Source organism: Oncorhynchus nerka, unplaced genomic scaffold (genome assembly GCF_034236695.1).
Source record: "Oncorhynchus nerka isolate Pitt River unplaced genomic scaffold, Oner_Uvic_2.0 unplaced_scaffold_1751, whole genome shotgun sequence".
Classification (NCBI taxonomy): domain Eukaryota; kingdom Metazoa; phylum Chordata; class Actinopteri; order Salmoniformes; family Salmonidae; genus Oncorhynchus; species Oncorhynchus nerka.
The window spans coordinates 47135-74825 of NW_027039575.1; the positions used below are offsets into that span (position 1 = coordinate 47135).

At 42.1% G+C, this 27691-nt stretch overlaps 1 protein-coding gene across 1 annotated transcript; it reads right to left on the reverse strand.

The window, feature by feature from the left end:
- On the reverse strand, nucleotides 1-27691 carry cdhr5a (cadherin-related family member 5a; the record flags this gene model as incomplete). Its single annotated transcript, XM_065015044.1, has 11 exons — nucleotides 1-1386; nucleotides 5514-5674; nucleotides 7129-7195; nucleotides 7883-7996; nucleotides 8311-8517; nucleotides 14126-14223; nucleotides 20863-20911; nucleotides 21865-21912; nucleotides 24752-24937; nucleotides 27330-27434; nucleotides 27605-27691. Coding segments are annotated over 11 exons (1701 nt in total), but the record flags the coding sequence as incomplete, so codon positions are not given.

Consider the following 27691-nt stretch of genomic DNA (forward strand, 5'->3'; position numbering starts at 1 on the left):
ATAGAATATAACCCAGATATCCTCTCCCTATAGAATATAACATAGATATCCTCTCCCTATAGACTATAACCCAGATATCATCTCCCCATAGAATATAACCCAGATATCATCTCCCTATAGACTATAACCCAGATATTCTCTCCCTATAGAATATAACCCAGATATCCTCTCCCTATAGAATACAACCCAGATATCCTCTCCCTATAGAATATAACCCAGATATCCTCTCCGTATAGAATATAACCCAGATATCTCCCCCTATAGAATATAACCCAGATATCCTCTCCTTATAGAATATAACCCAGATATCCTCTCCCTATAGACTATAACCCAGATATCCTCTCCCTATAGACTATAACCCAGATATCCTCTCCCTATAGAATATAACCCAGATATCATCTCCCTATAGAATATAACCCAGATATCCTCTCCCTATAGAATATAACCCAGATATCCTCTCCCTATAGACTATAACCCTGATATCCTCTCCCTATTGACTGTAATCCAGATATCCTCCTGCCTATAGAATATAACCCTGATATCCTCTCCCTATTGACTGTAACCCAGATATCCTCTCCCTATAGAATATAACCCAGATATCCTCTCCCTATAGAATATAACCCAGATATCCTCTCCCTATAGAATATAACCCAGATATCCTCTCCCTATAGAATATAACCCAGATATCATCTCCCTATAGAATATAACCCAGAAAGCCTCTCCCTATAGAATATAACCCAGATTTCCTCTCCCTATAGACTATAACCCAGATATCCTTTCCCTATAGACTATAACCCAGATATCCTCTCAACCCTCCTTCTCTTTTTCCTCTTTAGCAGCTGAATCAGACTCTCCATGGCTCTCCTGGTCCCCATGCCCACCATCGATCTCTGTCTGACTAGACATGCTCCTGTCTCCCTCCTCCACCTCCTCCATGTCCAACACCTCCTCCTCAGTCTCCTCCTCCTGACCCAGAGTATCCGGGATGATCTCCACCTCGATCCCAGACGCATCCTCGTTCTCCTTAAACCACACTGACTTCCCTCCTTCCTTCCTTCCCCCCTTGGCGAGGATGGACCTCACCCCGTCCTTGTCTCCTCCTTCTCCTCTCCCACCTCCCATAGCAGGGCTGCAGGCCGGGCCGGGCTTGGCGTACAGGCCGCAGAAGCCACAGTGGCGGTCGCTCCGGCGTCGCTCCAGGGGGATGGCTCTGCCTCTGTCCCCAGGGACAGTAGCACCTCGGCCCCTCTTGTCTACCGGCTCTGGGCGTCTGGGTCTGCAGCGCAGGGCATCACCCTCTGTACCCTGGTAACCATCGTTGGTGTACTGCAGGGTGTCTTTGGGTCTCCTTTGGGGCCTTGTCATCTTCAGACATGGAGCCAGACACTACAGACAAGACAGAAGACAGGACAGCAACCATGTTAAATCTGTCAAGTACCAGGATCACAGGATACGAGACGTATGTGTTGTGTGTATATCATTTGGTTGAATAAATAGTAACAAAATAAATAATACAAGTAGATAAATAGTCATAAATAATAGCAATAAAGTTGTCCTACGAGTTAAAAACTGAAGCACTAGAGAGAGAGAGAGAGAGAGAGTAGAGAGAGAGAGAGAGAGAAGTAGAGAGAGAGAGAGAGAGAGAGAGAAAGCTGTCATTTACACACAAGTTAATGAACCACTGATCTCTAGGCATAGTTCAATGTCACAGATGCTTCTGCCTTCCCATAGCGTTAGGTTCATTTATTCTGCTTTAACACACAGAGCCCTTCTGTGAAGCACTACTCATAAATATTCAGTGAAGCTGTTCAATTCAATCAGGATAAATGCCTTGTTCACAGGCCTTCTAATCAGCGTCTAATCCTATCCAGGGTTATTCAACCAGCCATCACCACTCCATCCAACAGCCCCGGCTAGCCTGCTAACCTGATCCCAGATCTGTTTGTTAAGTCCTGCCACGGTGTTGGCAAGACAACACAAACAGTTCTGACACTAGGTTCCCTTCCTGTTAGGGCTAAGGCCGTCTCAAAAACACCCGCAGGACAGGACTTTCACCAAGTGTCATGCTGCGGGACTTCCTCAATACCAGCATTCAACTGGGAGAAACCCACATGAAGGGCCTTCCTCAATACCAGCATTCCCCTGGGAGAAACCCACTTGAAGGGCCTTCCTCAATACCAGCATTCCACTGGGAGAAACCCACATGAAGGGACTTCCTCAATACCAGCATTCCCCTGGGAGAAACCCACATGAAGGGCCTTCCTCAATACCAGCATTCCCCTGGGAGAAACCCACATGAAGGGCCTTCCTCAATACCAGCATTCCCCTGGGAGAAACCCACATGAAGGGACTTCCTCAATACCAGCATTCCACTGGGAGAAATCCACATGAAGGGCCTTCCTCAATACCAGCATTCCACTGGGAGAAACCCACATGAAGGGCCTTCCTTAATACCAGCATTCCCCTGGGAGAAACCCACATGAAGGGCCTTCCTCAATACCAGCATTCCCCTGGGAGAAACCCACATGAAGGGCCTTCCTCAATACCAGCATTCCCCTGGGAGAAACCCACATGAAGGGACTTCCTCAATACCAGCATTCCACTGGGAGAAACCCACATGAAGGGCCTTCCTCAATACCAGCATTCCACTGGGAGAAACCCACATGAAGGGCCTTCCTCAATACCAGCATTCCCTTGGGAGAAACCCACATGAAGGGCCTTCCTCAATACCAGCATTCCCCTGGGAGAAACCCACTTGAAGGGCCTTCCTCAATACCAGCATTCCACTGGGAGAAACCCACATGAAGGGCCTTCCTCAATACCAGCATTCCCCTGGGAGAAACCCACATGAAGGGACTTCCTCAATACCAGCATTCCCCTGGGAGAAACCCACATGAAGGGCCTTCCTCAATACCAGCATTCCCCTGGGAGAAACCCACATGAAGGGCCTTCCTCAATACCAGCATTCCCCTGGGAGAAACCCACATGAAGGGACTTCCTCAATACCAGCATTCCACTGGGAGAAACCCACATGAAGGGCCTTCCTCAATACCAGCATTCCACTGGGAGAAACCCACATGAAGGGCCTTCCTCAATACCAGCATTCCCCTGGGAGAAACCCACATGAAGGGACTTCCTCAATACCAGCATTCCCCTGGGAGAAACCCACATGAAGGCCCTTCCTCAATACCAGCATTCCACTGGGAGAAACCCACATGAAGGGCCTTCCTCAATACCAGCATTCCCCTGGGAGAAACCCACATGAAGGGCCTTCCTCAATACCAGCATTCCCCTGGGAGAAACCCACATGAAGGGCCTTCCTCAATACCAGCATTCCCCTGGGAGAAACCCACATGAAGGGCCTTCCTCAATACCAGCATTCCCCTGGGAGAAACCCACATGAAGGGCCTTCCTCAATACCAGCATTCCCCTGGGAGAAACCCACATGAAGGGCCTTCCTCAATACCAGCATTCCCTGGGAGAAACCCACATGAAGGGCCTTCCTCAATACCAGCATTCCCCTGGGAGAAACCCACATGAAGGGCCTTCCTCAATACCAGCATTCCCCTGGGAGAAACCCACATGAAGGGCCTTCCTCAATACCAGCATTCCCCTGGGAGAAACCCACATGAAGGGCCTTCCTCAATACCAGCATTCCCCTGGGAGAAACCCACATGAAGGGCCTTCCTCAATACCAGCATTCCCCTGGGAGAAACCCACATGAAGGGCCTTCCTACTTACTAGTGGGGGAAACTCATCTATCGTCTCTGAATTCTCCCACATACTGACCTCTGATGTCACATTCCACTGGGAGAAACCCACATGAAGGGCCTTCCTACTGGTGTTTACTAGTGGGGGAAACTCATCTATCGTCTCTGACTCCTCCCACATACTGACCTCTGATGTCACATTCCACTGGGAGAAACCCACATGAAGGGCCTTCCTACTGGTGTTTACTAGTGGGGGAAACTCATCTATCGTCTCTGCCTCCTCCCACATACTGACCTCTGATGTCACATTCCACTGGGAGAAACCCACATGAAGGGCCTTCCTACTGGTGTTTACTAGTGGGGGAAACTCATCTATCGTCTCTGACTCCTCCCACATACTGACCTCTGATGTCACATTCCACTGGGAGAAACCCACATGAAGGGCCTTCCTACTGGTGTTTACTAGTGGGGGAAACTCATCTATCGTCTCTGACTCCTCCCACATACTGACCTCTGATGTCACATTCCACTGGGAGAAACCCACATGAAGGGCCTTCCTACTGGTGTTTACTAGTGGGGGAAACTCATCTATCGTCTCTGACTTCTCCCACATACTGACCTCTGATGTCACATTCCACTGGGAGAAACCCACATGAAGGGCCTTCCTACTGGTGTTTACTAGTGGGGGAAACTCATCTATCGTCTCTGACTTCTCCCACATACTGACCTCTGATGTCACATTCCACTGGGAGAAACCCACATGAAGGGCCTTCCTACTGGTGTTTACTAGTGGGGGAAACTCATCTATCGTCTCTGACTTCTCCCACATACTGACCTCTGATGTCACATTCCCCTGGGAGAAACCCACATGAAGGGCCTTCCTACTGGTGTTTACTAGTGGGGGAAACTCATCTATCGTCTCTGACTCCTCCCACATACTGACCTCTGATGTCACATTCCACTGGGAGAAACCCACATGAAGGGCCTTCCTACTGGTGTTTACTAGTGGGGAAACTCATCTATCGTCTCTGACTCCTCCCACATACTGACCTCTGATGTCACATTCCACTGGGAGAAACCCACATGAAGGGCCTTCCTACTGGTGTTTACTAGTGGGGGAAACTCATCTATCGTCTCTGACTCCTCCCACATACTGACCTCTGATGTCACATTCCACTGGGAGAAACCCACATGAAGGGCCTTCCTACTGGTGTTTACTAGTGGGGGAAACTCATCTATCGTCTCTGACTCCTCCCACATACTGACCTCTGATGTCACATTCCACTGGGAGAAACCCACATGAAGGGCCTTCCTACTGGTGTTTACTAGTGGGGGAAACTCATTATCGTCTCTGACTTCTCCCACATACTGATCTCTGATGTCACATTCCACTGGGAGAAACCCACATGAAGGGCCTTCCTACTGGTGTTTACTAGTGGGGGAAACTCATCTATCGTCTCTGACTCCTCCCACGTACTGACCTCTGATGTCACATACTAAGGAAATGACCTCCGTAACAATTTTGGCAGTTAAATACAACAATAAAACATTATTCATGAAAATAAATAATCTTTTAATATGTTTTTTTGCACATTATAATGAGTTTGCGTGTCTGAAAGCTGTGCTGTTAGTTTATGGTTGACGCTGCTTGTTTGCCATTAGCCAATCAGCCTACTCAACCTGTTTACAGCACATCAACACATACAACTCGTTGATCACAGTTTACAAGTAGTATTATCAGAGTTTCCCACTTGTCATGAACGCAGCATCAGTTCTGAGCTGAACTCACAGAATGGTGCTGACCTCAGTTATCTTATCCAGGTTGGCGCCTCCTTTCTTCAGGCGGGAGATCAGGAAGCCAATCACGATGAAGCAGAGAACCAAGATGGCTGCCATGATCAATCCCAGAAGAGCCATGTCCCCCGCCCGGTACCCTGCCCCCGAGGGCAAAGGAACCGCCACAGCTGTAGAGGGTCAGAGGTCAGGGAAAATAGTAGTCAAGGCAACCAGTTAAGATATCAATCAATCAAGTTATCAACCAACCAATCAATATATTAATCAATCAATCAAGTTATCCACCAACCAATCAATATATTAATCAATCAATCAAGTTATCAGCCAACCAATCAATATATTAATCAATCAATAAAGTTATCAACCAACCAATCAATATATTAATCAATCAATCAAGTTATCAACCAACCAATCAATATATTAATCAATCAATCAAGTTATCAACCAACCAATCAATATGTTAATCAATCAATCAAGTTATCAACCAACCAATCAATATATTAATCAATCAATCCAGCCGTTACAGCAGACAATGGCCTTTGAGATGTACCTAAACTCTTTTCCACTTCACTTCTACCTTGAACCCTACCAATAATACCGGCTTTAATATGGAGAGTACAGATCCTACTGTTGGTAGGAGTAGATCATCACCATAGTATATTAATACAGGCTTTAATATGGAGAGTACAGATCCTACTGTTGGTAGGAGTAGATCATCACCATAGTATATTAATACAGGCTTTAATATGGAGAGTACAGATCCTACTGTTGGTAGGAGTAGATCATCACCATAGTATATTAATACAGGCTTTAATATGGAGAGTACAGATCCTACTGTTGGTAGGAGTAGATCATCACCATAGTATAGTAATACAGGCTTTAATATAGAGAGTACAGATCCTACTGTTGGTAGGAGTAGATCATCACCATAGTATATTAATACAGGCTTTAATATGGAGAGTACAGATCCTACTGTTGGTAGGAGTAGATCATCACCATAGTATATTAATACAGGCTTTAATATAGAGAGTACAGATCCTACTGTTGGTAGGAGTAGATCATCACCATAGTATATTAATACAGGCTTTAATATGGAGAGTACAGATCCTACTGTTGGTAGGAGTAGATCATCACCATAGTATAGTAATACCGGCTTTAATATAGAGAGTACAGATCCTACTGTTGGTAGGAGTAGATCATCACCATAGTATATTAATACAGGCTTTATTATGGAGAGTACAGATCCTACTGTTGGTAGGAGTAGATCATCACCATAGTATATTAATACAGGCTTTAATATAGAGAGTACAGATCCTACTGTTGGTAGGAGTAGATCATCACCATAGTATAGTAATACCGGCTTTAATATAGAGAGTACAGATCCTACTGTTGGTAGGAGTAGATCATCACCATAGTATATTAATACAGGCTTTATTATGGAGAGTACAGATCCTACTGTTGGTAGGAGTAGATCATCACCATAGTATATTAATACAGGCTTTATTATGGAGAGTACAGATCCTACTGTTGGTAGGAGTAGATCATCTGAACAATCAGCCATCAAGGGCTCATTTCCCTTTGCTGTGAGTTAACCTTCCCTTGTGGTGCTGTGTGAAAGTGTTACCTGGTATAACCAGGACAGAGAGGGCCGCTGTACCAAACTCCCCTGTAGACAGGTCCATAGCACGAATCTACACACACATCACAAGGAAAAATACAATATTATAATTTCTCGGAATGTCTCTGCAACCCCCCAGCATTAACCAAAACATTCGTCAAAACAAGTATAGTAGTCTAGTAAAAGGCAGGTAACCACTCAGGTGAAGAGCGAAGGACTCTGCCTTCACAACCCTCTTCAGAAGAACAATGAGGCAAGTAACCACTCACCTGCAGAGCGAAGGACTCTGTCTTCACAACCCTCTTCAGAAGAACAATGAGACTGGTAACCACTCACCTGCAGAGCGCAGGACTCCATCTTCACAACCCTCTTCAGAAGAACAATGAGACTGGTAACCACTCACCTGCAGAGCGCAGGACTCCATCTTCACAACCCTCTTCAGAAGAACAATGAGGCAGGTAACCACTCACCTGCAGAGCGAAGGACTCTGTCTTCACAACCCTCTTCAGAAGAACAATGAGGCAGGTAACCACTCACCTGCAGAGCGAAGGACTCTGCCTTCACAACCCTCTTCAGAAGAACAATGAGGCAGGTAACCACTCACCTGCAGAGCGAAGGACTCTGCCTTCACAACCCTCTTCAGAAGAACAATGAGGCAGGTAACCACTCACCTGCAGAGCGAAGGACTCTGCCTTCACAACTCTCTTCAGAAGAACAATGAGACTGGTAACCAGTCAGGTGAAGGCAGGTAACCACTCACCTGCAGAGCGAAGGACTCTGTCTTCACAATCCTCTTGAGAAGAACAAACCCTTCGTTTGTCACGTTGACATAACTGCTGTACTGCACCTCATATCTCATGTCTGGGTTTACACCCTAAAACACACACACACACACACAAACACCCACACACAAATAAACACACACACACACACACAAACAAGCTGATTAAAGTTGTGTGTCAGTGTTTCAAATCCCACACAGAACAGAAGCGTAGCTACCCAGAATTGCAGGTAATTGTGTCATTTCTAGGACTTTCACGGTACCAGACGAGTGTGTCTCTACTGTATATGACGTATATGACGTGATTACATTTGGAGGTCCCATGAACAAACACAGACTGAGATTGTAAGACAAGTGTCTGCTAAAAAGGATTCAAATGTTAAATGTTGATCTCTTTTGACTCTTACGGTGGCAAAGTCCTCGTCTCTGGCCCTGACCCTGAAGGGTCTGTTGGAGGTTCTGTCTCGTAGGATCATGGTCTCTGGGACTGAGTTACTGTAGATGTAACCTTCATAACGCTCCTTCTCAAACCGCGGAGGGTTCCTGCTCTTCCTCAGCACCTCTATGGTGACCTGAGTCACCGCAAACTGGTCCCTGTTGGTAACCTGGGAGGCCTGGGAGAGATTGGAGAGATGGAGAGAGGGAGAGAGTATTGTCCATCTCCAGTCCCCGAGGGCCTAGTGTCTGCAGGTTATCACTCCGCCCCCTTGTGATTAAGGTCATTGATTGGTTAGGAACTCCTGTTGTGGAAATTCTAACCAAGCGAGAAAGACTGTTAATTCTTCAAACAGTTTACCTTTATTTAATAAGAATTTTTTATTTTTTACAATTATTTTTTATTTTTTATTTTACCTTTATTTAACTAGGCAAGTCAGTTAAGAACAAATTCTTATTTTCAATGACGGCCTAGGAACAGTGGGTTAACTGCCTTGTTCAGGGGACAGAACGACAGATTTGTACCTTGTCAGCTCGGGGGTTTGAACTTGCAACCTTCCGGTTACTAGTCCAACGCTCTAACCACTAGGCTACCCTGCCGCCCCAATTGCAGTAATGTAGCTGGTCGATCCCAACACTCTGAAGTGTGCTGCCGAGAGCTCAATCATACAGAGAATACAGAGGCCTTTTACAGCAAAGATACAACCCCTTGGTCTATATGACAAACAACAGATGTGTGGAATGGGTCAGAAGGTGAGGCTTGGTATATGAGAAAGGAGCCAGATAGCATTTGTTGTGAAGACTGTTCTAATGGTATAGAAACCAGGGTTTGGCCCCATCATGATCTCACTATTTATAAAGGCAACATTTAATGGACTCTATGTGCCATTAACACAAACCTTTTTTTATTGAAGTAGGCAAGTCAGTTATGAACACATTCTTATTTACAATGACGGCCTAGGAACAGTGGGTTAACTGCCTTGTTCAGGGGCAGAACAACAGATTTTTATCTTGTCAGCTCAGGGATTCAATCTAGCAACCTTTTGGTTACTGGTCCAACGATCTAACCACTAGTCTACCTGCTGCCCACAAAACTTGCTCTAGTTCCTGAGTATCATCATTATCATCAAAATGTAATTTGGTAACGCATATACGTAGGCCAAATAGTTGAGGATCAGATTCCCTCTCAGGATCAGAGGGTTCCTCCTCTCCATTCAGCAGGGACATGACGAGAAGAACCTGGTCTTAGGGGCCAAACCCTGCTTTCTATACAATTGGAACAGTCTTCACAACAAACGCTATCTGGCTGGGGGGAGACTGTTCCAATCGTATAGAAAGCAGGGTTTGGCCCCTAAGACCGTAAATGGTCGCCGTGTCTAAACACATATGGGACACAATTTGAGGGATTTTAAATGATATTATTACTAACCAATCAGATCAGTAACCAATCAGATCAATAGGACTGTAGATGTTTTCAAAGTGAGGATAAAAAGACAGGAAATGTTGATATTTTGAATGGAAACAAAACAAACCTTTAGTATAGTTCTTCTCATCAGCTATCCATAGCAGAGACATCTCCTTCCTCGTACCTCACAGTACAGAAACACCAGCTCGTTCTATGTAACGCAGGCTGTAGGTTTTATCGCCGAGCCATCATAAATCAAATTGCCAGCGCCAAGCCCCAGAGGCCCAACTCAGTCCACACAGACACAGAAGAGAGAGTACTGAGAAACCTTATTCCATGAATAAACAGTATTAGAACATAATCCTGTAATTTTATACCAAACTCCCCTAACCCGGGTTGACTAGTATAATAATACAGGCTTTATTATGGAGAGTACAGATCCTACTGTTGGTAGGAGTAGATCATCACCATAGTATATTAATACAGGCTTTATTATAGAGAGTACAGATCCTACTGTTGGTAGGAGTAGATCATCACCATAGTATATTAATACAGGCTTTAATATGGAGAGTACAGATCCTACTGTTGGTAGGAGTAGATCATCACCATAGTATATTAATACAGGCTTTAATATGGAGAGTACAGATCCTACTGTTGGTAGGAGTAGATCATCACCATAGTATATTAATACAGGCTTTAATATGGAGAGTACAGATCCTACTGTTGGTAGGAGTAGATCATCACCATAGTATATTAATACAGGCTTTAATATGGAGAGTACAGATCCTACTGTTGGTAGGAGTAGATCATCACCATAGTATATTAATACAGGCTTTAATATGGAGAGTACAGATCCTACTGTTGGTAGGAGTAGATCATCACCATAGTATATTAATACAGGCTTTAATATAGAGAGTACAGATCCTACTGTTGGTAGGAGTAGATCATCACCATAGTATATTAACCCGGTTGACGAGGTCGTAATTGGACATTTGTTTTAACTCCCACCTTGTGATTAAGGTAATTAAGTCTAGTAGAGGGGTGTGGTCTATCTAGTAGAGGGGTGTGGTCTATCTAGTAGAGAGGGGGAGGTGGTCTATCTAGTAGAGCTAGGGGTGTGGTCTATCTAGTAGAGGGGTGTGGTCTATCTAGTAGAGGGGTGTGGTGTATCTAGTAGAGAGGGGGAGGTGGTCTATCTAGTAGAGATAGGGGTGTGGTCTATCTAGTAGAGGGGTGTGGTCTATCTAGTAGAGGGGTGTGGTCTATATAGTAACTGGAAGGTTGCGAGTTCAAACCCCCGAGCTGACAAGGTACAAATCTGTCGTTCTGCCCCTGAACAGGCAGTTAACCCACTGTTCCCAGGCCGTCATTGAAAATAAGAATGTGTTCTTAACTGACTTGCCTGGTTAAATAAAGGTAAAATTAAATAGTAGAGGGGTGTGGTTTATCTAGTAGAGAGAGGGAGGTGGTCTACCTAGTAGAGAGAGGGAGGTAGTCTATCTAGTAGAGAGAGGGAGGTAGTCTATCTAGTAGAGAGAGGGAGGTAGTCTATCTAGTAGAGAGAGGGAGGTGGTCTATCTAGTAGAGGGAGGGAGGTGGTCTATCTAGTAGAGAGAGGGAGGTGGTCTATCTAGTAGAGAGAGGGAGGTAGTCTATCTAGTAGAGAGAGGGAGGTAGTCTATCTAGTAGAGAGAGGGAGGTGGTCTATCTAGTAGAGAGAGGGAGGTAGTCTATCTAGTAGAGAGAGGGAGGTGGTCTATCTAGTAGAGAGAGGAAGGTAGTCTATCTAGTAGAGAGAGGGAGGTAGTCTATCTAGTATAGAGAGGGAGGTAGTCTATCTAGTAGAGAGAGGGAGGTGGTCTATCTAGTAGAGGGAGGTGGTCTATCTAGTAGAGGGAGGTGGTCTATCTAGTAGAGGGAGGGAGGTGGTCTATCTAGTAGAGAGAGGGAGGTGGTCTATCTAGTAGAGAGAGGGAGGTAGTCCATCTAGTAGAGAGAGGGAGGTAGTCTATCTAGTAGAGAGAGGGAGGTGGTCTATCTAGTAGAGGAAGTGAGGTGGTCTATCTAGTAGAGAGAGGGAGGTGGTCTATCTAGTAGAGAGAGGGAGGTGGTCTATCTAGTAGAGAGAGGGAGGTGGTCTATCTAGTAGAGAGAGGGAGGTGGTCTATCTAGTAGAGAGAGGGAGGTGGTCTATCTAGTAGAGAGAGGGAGGTAGTCTATCTAGTAGAGAGAGGGAGGTAGTCTATCTAGTAGAGAGAGGGAGGTAGTCTATCTAGTAGAGAGAGGGAGGTGGTCTATCTAGTAGAGAGAGGGAGATGGTCTATCTAGTAGAGAGAGAGAGGTGGTCTATCTAGTAGAGAGAGGGAGGTAGTCTATCTAGTAGAGAGAGAGAGGTAGTCTATCTAGTAGAGAGAGGGAGGTAGTCTATCTAGTAGAGAGAGAGAGGTGGTCTATCTAGTAGAGAGAGGGAGGTAGTCTAGTCCTTGTATTTTCCTGTTATTTTACCAGGTAAGTTGACTGAGAACACATTCTCATTTACAGCAACAACCTGGGGAATAGTTACAGGGGAGAGAAGAGGAGATGAATGAACCAATTGTGAGCTGGGGATGATTAGGTGACCATGATGGTATGAAGGCCAGATTGGGAATTTAGTCAGGACACCGGGGATAACACGCCTACTCTTATGATAAGTGCCATGGGATCTTTAGTGACCACAGAGCTTCAGGACACCTGTTTAACGTCCCATCTGAAAGACGGCACCCTACACAGGGCAATGTCCCCAATCACTGCCCTAGGGTATAAGGATATATTTTCTTAGACCAGAGGAAAGAGTGCCACCTTCTGGCTCTCCAGCACCACTTCCAGCAGCATCTGGACTCCCATCCAGGGACCAACCCTGCTTAGCTTCAGAAGTAAGCCAGCAGCATCTGGTCTCCCATCCAGGGACTGACCAGGACCAACCCTGCTTAGCTTCAGAAGCAAGCCAGCAGTGGGATGCAGGGTGGTATGCAGGGTGGTATGCAGGGTGGTATGCTGGGTGAGATGCACGGTGGTATGCAGGGTGGTACGCAGGGTGGTATGCAGGGTGGTATGCTGGGTGAGATGCACGGTGGTATGCAGGGTGGTATGCTGGGTGGGATGCAGGGTGGTATGCTGGGTGAGATGCAGGGTGGTATGATGGGTGGTATGCAGGGTGGTATGCAGGGTGGTATGCATGGTGGTATACAGGGTGGTATGCAGGGTGGTATGCAGGGTGGTATGCAGGGTGAAATACAGGGTGGTATGCAGGGTGAAATACAGGGTGGTATGCAGGGTGGTATACAGGGCGGTATGCTGGGTGGTATGCTGGGTGGTATGCAGGGTGGTATGCTGGGTGGTATGCTGGGTGGTATGCTGGGTGGTATGCAGGGTGGTATACAGGGTGGTGTGCTGGGTGGTATGCAGGGTGGTATGCAGGGTGGTATGCTGGGTGGTATGCAGGGTGGTATGCAGGGTGGGATGCTGGGTGGTATGCAGGGTGGTATGCTGGGTGGTATGCAGGGTGGTATGCAGGGTGGTATGCTGGGTGGTATGCTGGGTGGTATGCAGGGTGGTATGTATGCATGGTGGTATGGTGGTATGCAGGTGGTATGCAGGGTGAAATACAGGGTGGTATGCAGGGTGGTATGCTGGGTGGTATGCTGGGTGGTATGCAGGGTGGTCTGTCTGATAAACTGGGTGGTATGTCTCCTGTGTCACAGACCTATTCATATAAACATGCTGGGTGGTAGCATGACATAAACAGCACATGCTGAAATGTATGCAGGGTGGTATGCTTTATGCTCTGGGTTGTCAGGGTGGTATGCTGGATTATTTGGGTGTCATAAACTAGATAAACTATGTCATAAACTAGATAAACTATGTCATAAACTAGATAAACTATGTCATAAACTAGATAAACTATGTCATAAACTAGATAAACTATGTCATAAACTAGATAAACTATGTCATAAACTAGAAAAACTATGTCATAAACTAGAGAAACTATGTCATAAACTAGATAAACTATGTCATAAACTAGATGACTATGTCATAAACTAGAATTCTTCTCAAACACAAATAAGATCAGATCAAGTCACCACAATGTATTTTATAATAGTGACTTTTAGAAATATATTTTAGAAAGTTTATAGCTACTTTATGAACTATATGTTTATAAAATGTATTCTGAAACCCAAAATGATGTTCTAGTAAGATGATCTCACTCATCTTCATTTGAAAAGATCCATTGATCTGAAGATCAATTTCAATGTTGAACACAATCATAGCTTTCAATCGATTATATGCCAAAAGAAGTAATTGAGTGCACAGATGGAAATGCAGATTGAAAAGACATCTCTTACCAGGACAGTGAGGGTTATTGGGCCTGCTATGTCTGCCGCTTTGGCCATGGAGATGTTCCCCGTCTCCTCATCGATCTGGAAGATGCTGCCTTCATTCCCTGAGAGGGAAAGATACACAAACCGTGAAGTCAAGATCAGTCTGCTATGAGATACAGAGGAGAAACCATGAGGTCAAGATCAGTCTGCTATGAGATACAGAGGAGAAACCATGAGGTCAAGATCAGTCTGCTATGAGATACAGAGGAGAAACCGTGAAGTCAAGATCAGTCTGCTATGAGATACAGAGGAGAAACCGTGAAGTCAAGATCAGTCTGCTATGAGATACAGAGGAGAAACCGTGAAGTCAAGATCAGTCTGCTATGAGATACAGAGGAGAAACCATGAAGTCAAGATCAGTCTGCTATGAGATACAGAGGAGAAACCATGAGGTCAAGATCAGTCTGCTATGAGATACAGAGGAGAAACCGTAAGTCAAGAGATACAGAGGAGAAACCATCAAGAAGTCAAGATCAGTCTGCTGCTATGAGATACAGAGGAGAAACCGTGAGGTCAAGATCAGTCTGCTATGAGATACAGAGGAGAAACCAAGATCAGTCTGCTATGAGATACAAGATCAGTCTGCTATGAGATACAGAGGAGAAACCATGAAGTCAAGATCAGTCTGCTATGAGATACAGAGGAGAAACCGTGAAGTCAAGATCAGTCTGCTATGAGATACAGAGGAGAAACCATGAAGTCAAGATCAGTCTGCTATGAGATACAGAGGAGAAACCATGAAGTCAAGATCAGTCTGCTATGAGATACAGAGGAGAAACCATTAAGTCAAGATCAGTCTGCTATGAGATACAGAGGAGAAACCAGTATAATGATATCTGATCAATTATGATATATTTGTATAATATAGAAAACTTTGTGGTCATACGCACATCCTTCTAAAAAACGTTGATGCTCAGCTGATAATGTAAAGAGAACAGGAAGTCCCTGACATTGTATATGCTCCCAATTACCCCCTTTACTGGCAGCGTCTCCATCTTCATAAGGTCAAATACATCTTACTGTGAGGACAACATCAACACTAGATAACTGTGAGGAGAACATCAACACTAGATAACTGTGAGGAGAACATCAACACTAGATAACTGTGAGGAGAACATCAACACTAGATAACTGTGAGGAGAACATCAACACTAGATAACTGTGAGGAGAACATCAACACTAGATTAACTGTGAGGAGAACATCAACACTAGATTAACTGTGAGGAGAACATCAACACTAGATAACTGTGAGGAGAACATCAACACTAGATTAACTGTGAGGAGAACATCAACACTAGATAACTGTGAGGAGAACATCAACACTAGATAACTGTGAGGAGAACATCAACACTAGATTAACTGTGAGGAGAACATCAACACTAGATAACTGTGAGGAGAACATCAACACTAGATAACTGTGAGGAGAACATCAACACTAGATAACTGTGAGGAGAACATCAACACTAGATAACTGTGAGGAGAACATCAACACTAGATTAACTGTGAGGAGAACATCAACACTAGATAACTGTGAGGAGAACATCAACACTAGATTAACTGTGAGGAGAACATCAACACTAGATAACTGTGAGGAGAACATCAACACTAGATTAACTGTGAGGAGAACATCAACACTAGATAACTGTGAGGAGAACATCAACACTAGATAACTGTGAGGAGAACATCAACACTAGATAACTGTGAGGAGAACATCAACACTAGATAACTGTGAGGAGAACATCAACACTAGATAACTGTGAGGAGAACATCAACACTAGATAACTGTGAGAGAACATCAACACTAGATAACTGTGAGGAGAACATCAACACTAGATAACTGTGAGGAGAACAGGAGAGGAGAACCGTTAACACTAGATAACTGTGAACACTAGATTAACTGTGAGGAGAACATCAACACTAGATTAACTGTGAGGAGAACATCAACACTAGATAACTGTGAGGAGAACATCAACACTAGATAACTGTGATAACTGAGAACATCAACACTAGATAACTGTGAGGAGAACATCAACACTAGATAACTGTGAGGAGAACATCAACACTAGATAACTGTGAGGAGAACATCAACACTAGATTAACTGTGAGGAGAACATCAACACTAGATAACTGTGAGGAGAACATCAACACTAGATAACTGTGAGGAGAACATCAACACTAGATAACTGTGAGGAGAACATCAACACTAGATAACTGTGAGGAGAACATCAACACTGTGAGAGAACATCAACACTAATAACTGTGAGGAGAACATCAACACTAGATAACTGTGAGGAGAACATCAACACTAGATTAACTGTGAGGAGAACATCAACACTAGATTAACTGTGAGGAGAACATCAACACTAGATAACTGTGAGGAGAACATCAACACTAGATAACTGTGAGGAGAACATCAACACTAGATAACTGTGAGGAGAACATCAACACTAGATAACTGTGAGGAGAACATCAACACTAGATAACTGTGAGGAGAACATCAACACTAGATAACTGTGAGGAGAACATCAACACTAGATAACTGTGAGGAGAACATCAACACTAGATAACTGTGAGGAGAACATCAACACTAGATAACTGTGAGGAGAACATCAACACTAGATAACTGTGAGGAGAACATCAACACTAGATAACTGTGAGGAGAACATCAACACTAGATAACTGTGAGGAGAACATCAACACTAGATAACTGTGAGGAGAACATCAACACTAGATAACTGTGAGGAGAACATCAACACTAGATAACTGTGAGGAGAACATCAACACTAGATAACTGTGAGGAGAACATCAACACTAGATAACTGTGAGGAGAACATCAACACTAGATAACTGTGAGGAGAACATCAACACTAGATAACTGTGAGGAGAACATCAACACTAGATAACTGTGAGGAGAACATCAACACTAGATAACTGTGAGGAGAACATCAACACTAGATAACTGTGAGGAGAACATCAACACTAGATAACTGTGAGGAGAACATCAACACTAGATAACTGTGAGGAGAACATCAACACTAGATAACTGTGAGGAGAACATCAACACTAGATAACTGTGAGGAGAACATCAACACTAGATTAACTGTGAGGAGAACATCAACACTAGATTAACTGTGAGGAGAACATCAACACTAGATAACTGTGAGGAGAACATCAACACTAGATTAACTGTGAGGAGAACATCAACACTAGATAACTGTGAGGAGAACATCAACACTAGATTAACTGTGAGGAGAACATCAACACTAGATTAACTGTGAGGAGAACATCAACACTAGATTAACTGTGAGGAGAACATCAACACTAGATAACTGTGAGGAGAACATCAACACTAGATAACTGTGAGGAGAACATCAACACTAGATAACTGTGAGGAGAACATCAACACTAGATAACTGTGAGGAGAACATCAACACTAGATAACTGTGAGGAGAACATCAACACTAGATTAACTGTGAGGAGAACATCAACACTAGATAACTGTGAGGAGAACATCAACACTAGATAACTGTGAGGAGAACATCAACACTAGATTAACTGTGAGGAGAACATCAACACTAGATAACTGTGAGGAGAACATCAACACTAGATAACTGTGAGGAGAACATCAACACTAGATAACTGTGAGGAGAACATCAACACTAGATAACTGTGAGGAGAACATCAACACTAGATAACTGTGAGGAGAACATCAACACTAGATAACTGTGAGGAGAACATCAACACTAGATAACTGTGAGGAGAACATCAACACTAGATAACTGTGAGGAGAACATCAACACTAGATAACTGTGAGGAGAACATCAACACTAGATAACTGTGAGGAGAACATCAACACTAGATAACTGTGAGGAGAACATCAACACTAGATAACTGTGAGGAGAACATCAACACTAGATAACTGTGAGGAGAACATCAACACTAGATAACTGTGAGGAGAACATCAACACTAGATAACTGTGAGGAGAACATCAACACTAGATAACTGTGAGGAGAACATCAACACTAGATAACTGTGAGGAGAACATCAACACTAGATAACTGTGAGGAGAACATCAACACTAGATTAACTGTGAGGAGAACATCAACACTAGATAACTGTGAGGAGAACATCAACACTAGATAACTGTGAGGAGAACATCAACACTAGATAACTGTGAGGAGAACATCAACACTAGATAACTGTGAGGAGAACATCAACACTAGATTAACTGTGAGGAGAACATCAACACTAGATAACTGTGAGGAGAACATCAACACTAGATAACTGTGAGGAGAACATCAACACTAGATAACTGTGAGGAGAACATCAACACTAGATAACTGTGAGGAGAACATCAACACTAGATAACTGTGAGGAGAACATCAACACTAGATAACTGTGAGGAGAACATCAACACTAGATAACTGTGAGGAGAACATCAACACTAGATAACTGTGAGGAGAACATCAACACTAGATAACTGTGAGGAGAACATCAACACTAGATAACTGTGAGGAGAACATCAACACTAGATAACTGTGAGGAGAACATCAACACTAGATAACTGTGAGGAGAACATCAACACTAGATAACTGTGAGGAGAACATCAACACTAGATAACTGTGAGGAGAACATCAACACTAGATTAACTGTGAGGAGAACATCAACACTAGATAACTGTGAGGAGAACATCAACACTAGATAACTGTGAGGAGAACATCAACACTAGATAACTGTGAGGAGAACATCAACACTAGATAACTGTGAGGAGAACATCAACACTAGATAACTGTGAGGAGAACATCAACACTAGATAACTGTGAGGAGAACATCAACACTAGATAACTGTGAGGAGAACATCAACACTAGATAACTGTGAGGAGAACATCAACACTAGATTAACTGTGAGGAGAACATCAACACTAGATAACTGTGAGGAGAACATCAACACTAGATAACTGTGAGGAGAACATCAACACTAGATAACTGTGAGGAGAACATCAACACTAGATAACTGTGAGGAGAACATCAACACTAGATAACTGTGAGGAGAACATCAACACTAGATAACTGTGAGGAGAACATCAACACTAGATAACTGTGAGGAGAACATCAACACTAGATAACTGTGAGGAGAACATCAACACTAGATAACTGTGAGGAGAACATCAACACTAGATTAACTGTGAGGAGAACATCAACACTAGATAACTGTGAGGAGAACATCAACACTAGATAACTGTGAGGAGAACATCAACACTAGATAACTGTGAGGAGAACATTAAAACTAGATAACTGTGAGGAGAACATCAACACTAGATAACTGTGAGGAGAACATCAACACTAGATAACTGTGAGGAGAACATCAACACTAGATTAACTGTGAGGAGAACATCAACACTAGATTAACTGTGAGGAGAACATCAACACTAGATAACTGTGAGGAGAACATCAACACTAGATAACTGTGAGGAGAACATCAACACTAGATAACTGTGAGGAGAACATCAACACTAGATAACTGTGAGGAGAACATCAACACTAGATAACTGTGAGGAGAACATCAACACTAGATAACTGTGAGGAGAACATCAACACTAGATAACTGTGAGGAGAACATCAACACTAGATAACTGTGAGGAGAACATCAACACTAGATAACTGTGAGGAGAACATCAACACTAGATAACTGTGAGGAGAACATCAACACTAGATAACTGTGAGGAGAACATCAACACTAGATAACTGTGAGGAGAACATCAACACTAGATAACTGTGAGGAGAACATCAACACTAGATAACTGTGAGGAGAACATCAACACTAGATAACTGTGAGGAGAACATCAACACTAGATAACTGTGAGGAGAACATCAACACTAGATAACTGTGAGGAGAACATCAACACTAGATAACTGTGAGGAGAACATCAACACTAGATAACTGTGAGGAGAACATCAACACTAGATAACTGTGAGGAGAACATCAACACTAGATAACTGTGAGGAGAACATCAACACTAGATAACTGTGAGGAGAACATCAACACTAGATAACTGTGAGGAGAACATCAACACTAGATAACTGTGAGGAGAACATCAACACTAGATAACTGTGAGGAGAACATCAACACTAGATAACTGTGAGGAGAACATCAACACTAGATAACTGTGAGGAGAACATCAACACTAGATAACTGTGAGGAGAACATCAACACTAGATAACTGTGAGGAGAACATCAACACTAGATAACTGTGAGGAGAACATCAACACTAGATAACTGTGAGGAGAACATCAACACTAGATAACTGTGAGGAGAACATCAACACTAGATTAACTGTGAGGAGAACATCAACACTAGATAACTGTGAGGAGAACATCAACACTAGATAACTGTGAGGAGAACATCAACACTAGATAACTGTGAGGAGAACATCAACACTAGATAACTGTGAGGAGAACATCAACACTAGATAACTGTGAGGAGAACATCAACACTAGATAACTGTGAGGAGAACATCAACACTAGATAACTGTGAGGAGAACATAAAGACTAGATAACTGTGAGGAGAACATCAACACTAGATAACTGTGAGGAGAACATCAACACTAGATAACTGTGAGGAGAACATAAAGACTAGATAACTGTGAGGAGAACATCAACACTAGATAACTGTGAGGAGAACATAAAGACCTGTTGTACCTCTAATTATCCTGTAGTTGATCATCTCACTCCTGTTTCTGTCTCCATCCTTGGCGTAGACCAGGCATCAACAGAGATAAAGCGCATCAACACTAGATAACTGTGAGGAGAACATCAGACCAGGGTTCAGAGATAAATCACCGATAACTGTGGAGAACATCAAGACCAGATAACTCAGAGAGAACATCAACACTAGATCCTGTGGAGAACATCAGACCAGAGAACATCAACACTAGGTTCAGAGATAAACACTAGATAACTGTGGAGAACAACAGACCAGGGTTCAGAGATAAACACCGTCCTGTGGAGAACATCAACCAGGCTCCAGAGATAACTGTCCTGTGGACACATCAACACTAGACCAGGGTTCAGAGAACAAAGCACTAGATCCTGTGGACAACAACAGACCAGGGTTCAGAGATCAACGCTAGATCCTGTGAGGAGAACATCAACACAGGGTTCAGAGATAACATCACCTAGATAACTGTGGAGAACATCAACCAGGCTCCAGAGATAAACTAGTCCTGTGGACAACAACAGACCAGGGTTCAGAGATAACATCGCACTAGATCCTGTGGAGAACATCAGACCAGGGTTCAGAGATAACACCGTCCTGTGGAGAACATCAGACCAGGGTTCTGTGAGATAAATCACCGTCCTGTGGACAACATCAGACCAGGGTTCAGAGATAAACACTAGATAACTGTGGAGAACAAACAGACCACTGTTCAGAGATAAACACTAGATAACTGTGGACAACAACAGACCAGGGTTCAGAGATAAAGCACTAGATAACTGTGGACAACATCAGACCAGGGTTCAGAGATAAACACTAGTCCTGTGGAGAACATCAGACCAGGGTTCAGAGATAAAGCACTGTCCTGTGGAGAACATCAACCAGGGTTCAGAGATAAAGCTAGATAACTGTGGACAACATCAACCAGGGTTCAGAGATAAACGATAACCTGTGGAGAACATCAGACCAGGGTTCAGAGATAACACTAGTCCTGTGGAGAACATCAGACCAGGCTCCAGAGATAAAGCACCGTCCTGTGGAGAACATCAGACCAGGGTTCTGAGATAACATCACACGATAACTGTGAGAGAACATCAGACCAGGCTCAACAGAGATAACTGTGAGGAGAACATCAGACCAGGGTTCAGAGATAACACCGTCCTGTGGAACATCAACAGACCAGGGTTCAGAGATAAACACCGTCCTGTGGGAGAACATCAACAGACCAGGGTTCAGAGATAAACATCAACACTAGATAACACCGTCCTGTGGACAACAACAGACCAGGGTTCAGAGATAAAGCACCGTCCTGAGGACAACAACAGACCAGGGTTCAGAACATAAAGCACTAGATAACTGTGGACAACAACAGACCAGGGTTCAGAGATAACGCCGTCCTGTGGAGAACAACAGACCAGGCTCCAGAGATAAAGCGCCGTCCTGTGGAGAACATCAGACCAGGGTTCAGAGATAAAGCACTGTCCTGTGGACAACATCAGACCAGGGTTCAGAGATAAAGCACCGTCCTGTGGACAACAACAGACCAGGGTTCAGAGATAAAGCACTGTGAGGGAACATCAACGGACCAGGGTTCAGAGATAAAGCAACCGTCCTGTGGACAACAACAGACCAGGGTTCAGAGATAAAGCACCGATCCTGTGGACAACAACAGACCAGGGTTCAGAGAACATAAAGCACCGATCCTGTGGACAACAACAGACCAGGGTTCAGAGATAAACACCGTCCTGTGGACAACAACAGACCAGGGTTCAGAGATAAAGCACCGTCCTGTGGACAACAACAGACCAGGGTTCAGAGATAAAGCACCGTCCTGTGGACAACAACAGACCAGGGTTCAGAGATAAAGCACCGTCCTGTGGACAACAACAGACCAGGGTTCAGAGATAAAGCACCGTCCTGTGGACAACAACAGACCAGGGTTCAGAGATAAAGCACCGTCCTGTGGACAACAACAGACCAGGGTTCAGAGATAAACATCACCGTCCTGTGGACAACAACAGACCAGGGTTCAGAGATAAAGCGCCGTCCTGTGGACAACAACAGACCAGGGTTCAGAGATAAAGCACCGTCCTGTGGACAACAACAGACCAGGGTTCAGAGATAAAGCACCGTCCTGTGGACAACAACAGACCAGGGTTCAGAGATAAAGCACCGTCCTGTGGACAACAACAGACCAGGGTCCAATACATACTGTATGTGAAATACTTGAGCTGCACCTGGTTGAGTTTGTCCTGTTTAATGGAACCAATTGAATAGTCCCAAAAGTGAAAACTCAAATCAAACGCACCGCGATTACTAAAATACACTATAAGTACTCTACAAGTGGATGTTGCACTTCTAGAAGATTTACGATGTGGACTGATGAAGCAGAACGGGTCAACTTTGTCAACATGAAGAAGAGACGTTCCTCTCTCTGTTAAGTTACACAGATATACTGTATCACACACCACTCCTGTGGACACAGATATACTGACCAGGGTTCAGGTAGATAAACTGTATCACACACCTCCTGTTCAGGTACACAGATATACTGAACACACACCTCTCGCTCTCTGTTAAGTTCAGAGATATACTGTATCACACCTCTCTGTTCAGGTACACAGATATAGAACCAGGGTTCAGGTACACATATATACTGTATCACACACCTCCTGTTCAGGTACACAGATATACTGTAACATACACACCTCTCGCTCTCTGTTCAGGTACACAGATATACTGTACACAGGTTCAGTTCACAGATATACTGTATCACACCTCTCTGTTAAGTTACACAGATACACTGTAACACACACCTCTCTCTGTTCAGGTACACAGATATACTGTAACACACACCTCTCTCTCTCTGTTCAGGTACACAGATATACTGTAACACACACCTCTCTCTCTGTTCAGGTACACAGATATACTGTAACACACACCTCTCTCTCTCTGTTCAGGTACACAGATACACTGTAACACACAGCTCTCTCTGTTCAGGTACACAGATATACTGTAACACACACCTCTCTCTCTCTGTTCAGGTACACAGATACACTGTAACACACACCTCTCTCTCTCTGTTCAGGTACACAGATATACTGTAATGTGACAGGTTAAAGGACATATTCATAGCCTGTTATACATTGAAAAGTATTAGTAAGTTCATAGTATGTGAGGATCTTAAAACATCTAAGGTTAAAAAGATGCATTCAGTATTAGTTGATAGAGATTGATAACATTCATATAATTGTGTTAAAGTTCAAATCTGTCAAAGGGTACGAATTGTGAGAGTAATGTGTAAACGTTATATTGATTACTTTATTTTGTGGTGCCTAAAAGTATTAATCTGTGATCTACGAAATGCTTTTAATCTATGAGCCGGAGATCGATTGCTCTGGTCTCCACCCATATTCCTGGGGAAATTCGTCTTTTCTCATTGAACTAAATGTTGACTTGAGAATACAACACCGTATCTCTCTCGTGATTATTTCTCCCCTGTTTTCAGGGGCGTAACAGTAACACACACCTCTCTCTCTCTGTTCAGGTACACAGATATACTGTAACACACACCTCTCTCTCTCTGTTCAGGTACACAGATATACTGTAACACACACCTCTCTCTCTCTGTTCAGGTATACAGATACACTGTATCACACACCTCTCTCTCTCTGTTCAGGTACACAGATATACTGTATCACACACCTCTCTCTCTCTGTTCAGGTACACAGATACACTGTATCACACACCTCTCTCTGTTCAGGTACACAGATACACTGTATCACACACCTCTCTCTGTTCAGGTACACAGATACACTGTAACACACACCTCTCTCTCTCTGTTCAGGTACACAGATATACTGTATCACACACCTCTTTCTCTGTGAGGTTGACCTTTGCCCTGTAGCCGGAGCTGACACACAGTTTGGCTATCCCCAGGTTGGTTCTGACACAGGGCTGGAACCACGGTGGACGGTTGTCAACGTCCTTCACGTTAACCGTGATGGTCACCACGGCAGTGAACGAAGGCTCGCCGGACTCAGAAACATTATACGTGTCCTGGGAAATGGTGTTAATAGATTGTCAAGGAAGGTCAAAGGGCATTGAGCTGAGGACAGCAGATCCTGGTTCTCTACTATAGGATTATGTTATTTTACAGATTCTAGTATGTTTCTGGAATACTTTACAGATTCTAGTATATTTCTGGAATACTTTACAGATTCTACTATATTTCTTGAATACTTTACAGATTCTAGTATATTTCTTGAATACTTTACAGATTCTAGTATATTTCTTTAATATTTTACAGATTAGAGTATATTTATTGAATACTTTACATATTATAGTATATTAATTGAATGCTTTACAGACTAGTATATTTCTAGAGCACTTTACAGATTCTAGTATATTTCTTGAATACTTTACAGATTCTAGTATATTTATTGAATACTTTACAGATTCTAGTATATTTATTGAATACTTTACATATTCTAGTATATTTATTGAATACTTTACATATTCTAGTATATTTATTGAATACTTTACAGATTCTAGTATATTTATTGAATACTTTACATATTCTAGTATATTTCTAGAGCACTTTACAGATTCTAGTATATTTCTTGAATACTGTACAGATTCTAGTATATTTATTTAATACTTTACAGATTCTAGTATATTTATTGAATACTTTACATATTCTAGTATATTTATTGAATACTTTACAGATTCTAGTATATTTATTGAATACTTTACATATTCTAGTATATTTCTAGAGCACTTTACAGATTCTAGTATATTTCTTGAATACTTTACAGATTCTAGTATATTTCTTGAATACTTTACAGATTCTAGTATATTTATTAAATACTTTACAGATTCTAGTATATTTATTGAATACTTTACATATTCTAGTATATTTATTGAATACTTTACAGATTCTAGTATATTTATTGAATGCTTTACATATTCAGGTATATTTCTAGAGCACTTTACAGATTCTAGTATATTTCTTGAATACTTTACAGATTCTAGTATATTTCTAGAGCACTTTACAGATTCTAGTATATTTCTTGAATACTTTACAGATTCTAGTATATTTCTTGAATACTTTACAGATTCTAGTATATTTCTTGAATACTGTACAGATTCTAGTATATTTCTTGAATACTTTACAGATTCTAGTATATTTCTTGAATACTTTACAGATTCTAGTATATTTATTGAATACCTTACATATTCTAGTATATTTCTTGAATACTTTACAGATTCTAGTATATTTCTTGAATACTTTACAGATTCTAGTATATTTCTTGAATACTGTACAGATTCTAGTATATTTCTTGAATACTTTACAGATTCTAGTATATTTCTTGAATACCTTACAGATTATAGTATATTAATTGAATGCTTTACAGACTAGTATATTTCTTGAATACTTTACATATTCTAGTATATTTATTGAATACTTTACAGATTCTAGTATATTTATTGAATACCTTACATATTCTAGTATATTTCTAGAGCACTTTACAGATTCTAGTATATTTCTTGAATACTTTACAGATTCTAGTATATTTATTGAATACTTTACAGATTCTAGTATATTTATTGAATACTTTACAGATTCTAGTATATTTATTGAATACTTTACATATTCTAGTATATTTATTGAATACTTTACAGATTCTAGTATATTTATTGAATACTTTACATATTCTAGTATATTTCTAGAGCACTTTACAGATTCTAGTATATTTCTTGAATACTTTACAGATTCTAGTATATTTATTGAATACTTTACAGATTCTAGTATATTTATTGAATACTTTACATATTCTAGTATATTTATTGAATACTTTACAGATTCTAGTATATTTATTGAATACTTTACATATTCTAGTATATTTCTAGAGCACTTTACAGATTCTAGTATATTTCTTGAATACTTTACAGATTCTAGTATATTTCTTGAATACTTTACATATTCTAGTATATTTATTGAATACTTTACAGATTCTAGTATATTTATTGAATACTTTACATATTCTAGTATATTTCTAGAGCACTTTACAAATTCTAGTATATTTCTTGAATACTTTACAGATTCTAGTATATTTCTTGAATAGTTTACAGATTCTAGTATATTTCTTGAATACTTTACAGATTCTAGTATATTTCTTGAATACTGTACAGATTCTAGTATATTTCTTGAATACTTTACAGATTCTAGTATATTTCTTGAATACTTTACAGATTCTAGTATATTTCTTGAATACTTTACAGATTCTAGTATATTTCTTGAATACTTTACAGATCCTAGTATATTTCTAGAATACTTTACAGATTCTAGTATATTTCTAGAATACTTTACAGATTCTAGTATATTTCTAGAATACTTTGTAATCCCATTTGACATAAACAGTAGGGCAGAACGTAAACAACAGTATACCTGTACATGTAAGACCAGGGAGATCTTTTGGACAGAGTCGTAGTCGATGATGTTTTGCACCAGTATGTTGGGGGTGTTGGCATTCTCCAGTCGTAGATACCTGTTCTGGTGACACCAACAATGACAAACGTGTTTAATCTTATAACTGCTGAGCAATGATTTGACTGAACCTTTATTTATACAAGGTTAGTCTTGTTGAGATAAAAAAAAAATATCTATCTATTTTTCAGGAGAGACCTGGACCAAGACAACAGCATCAACAGATCAGGTCTTACCGTGGCTGACTCTAAACGATAGTACAGGGGCTCAGAGTCAATGTCTGTGGCCTCTATCCGACCAACACTGGTGTTCACAGGAGTCAG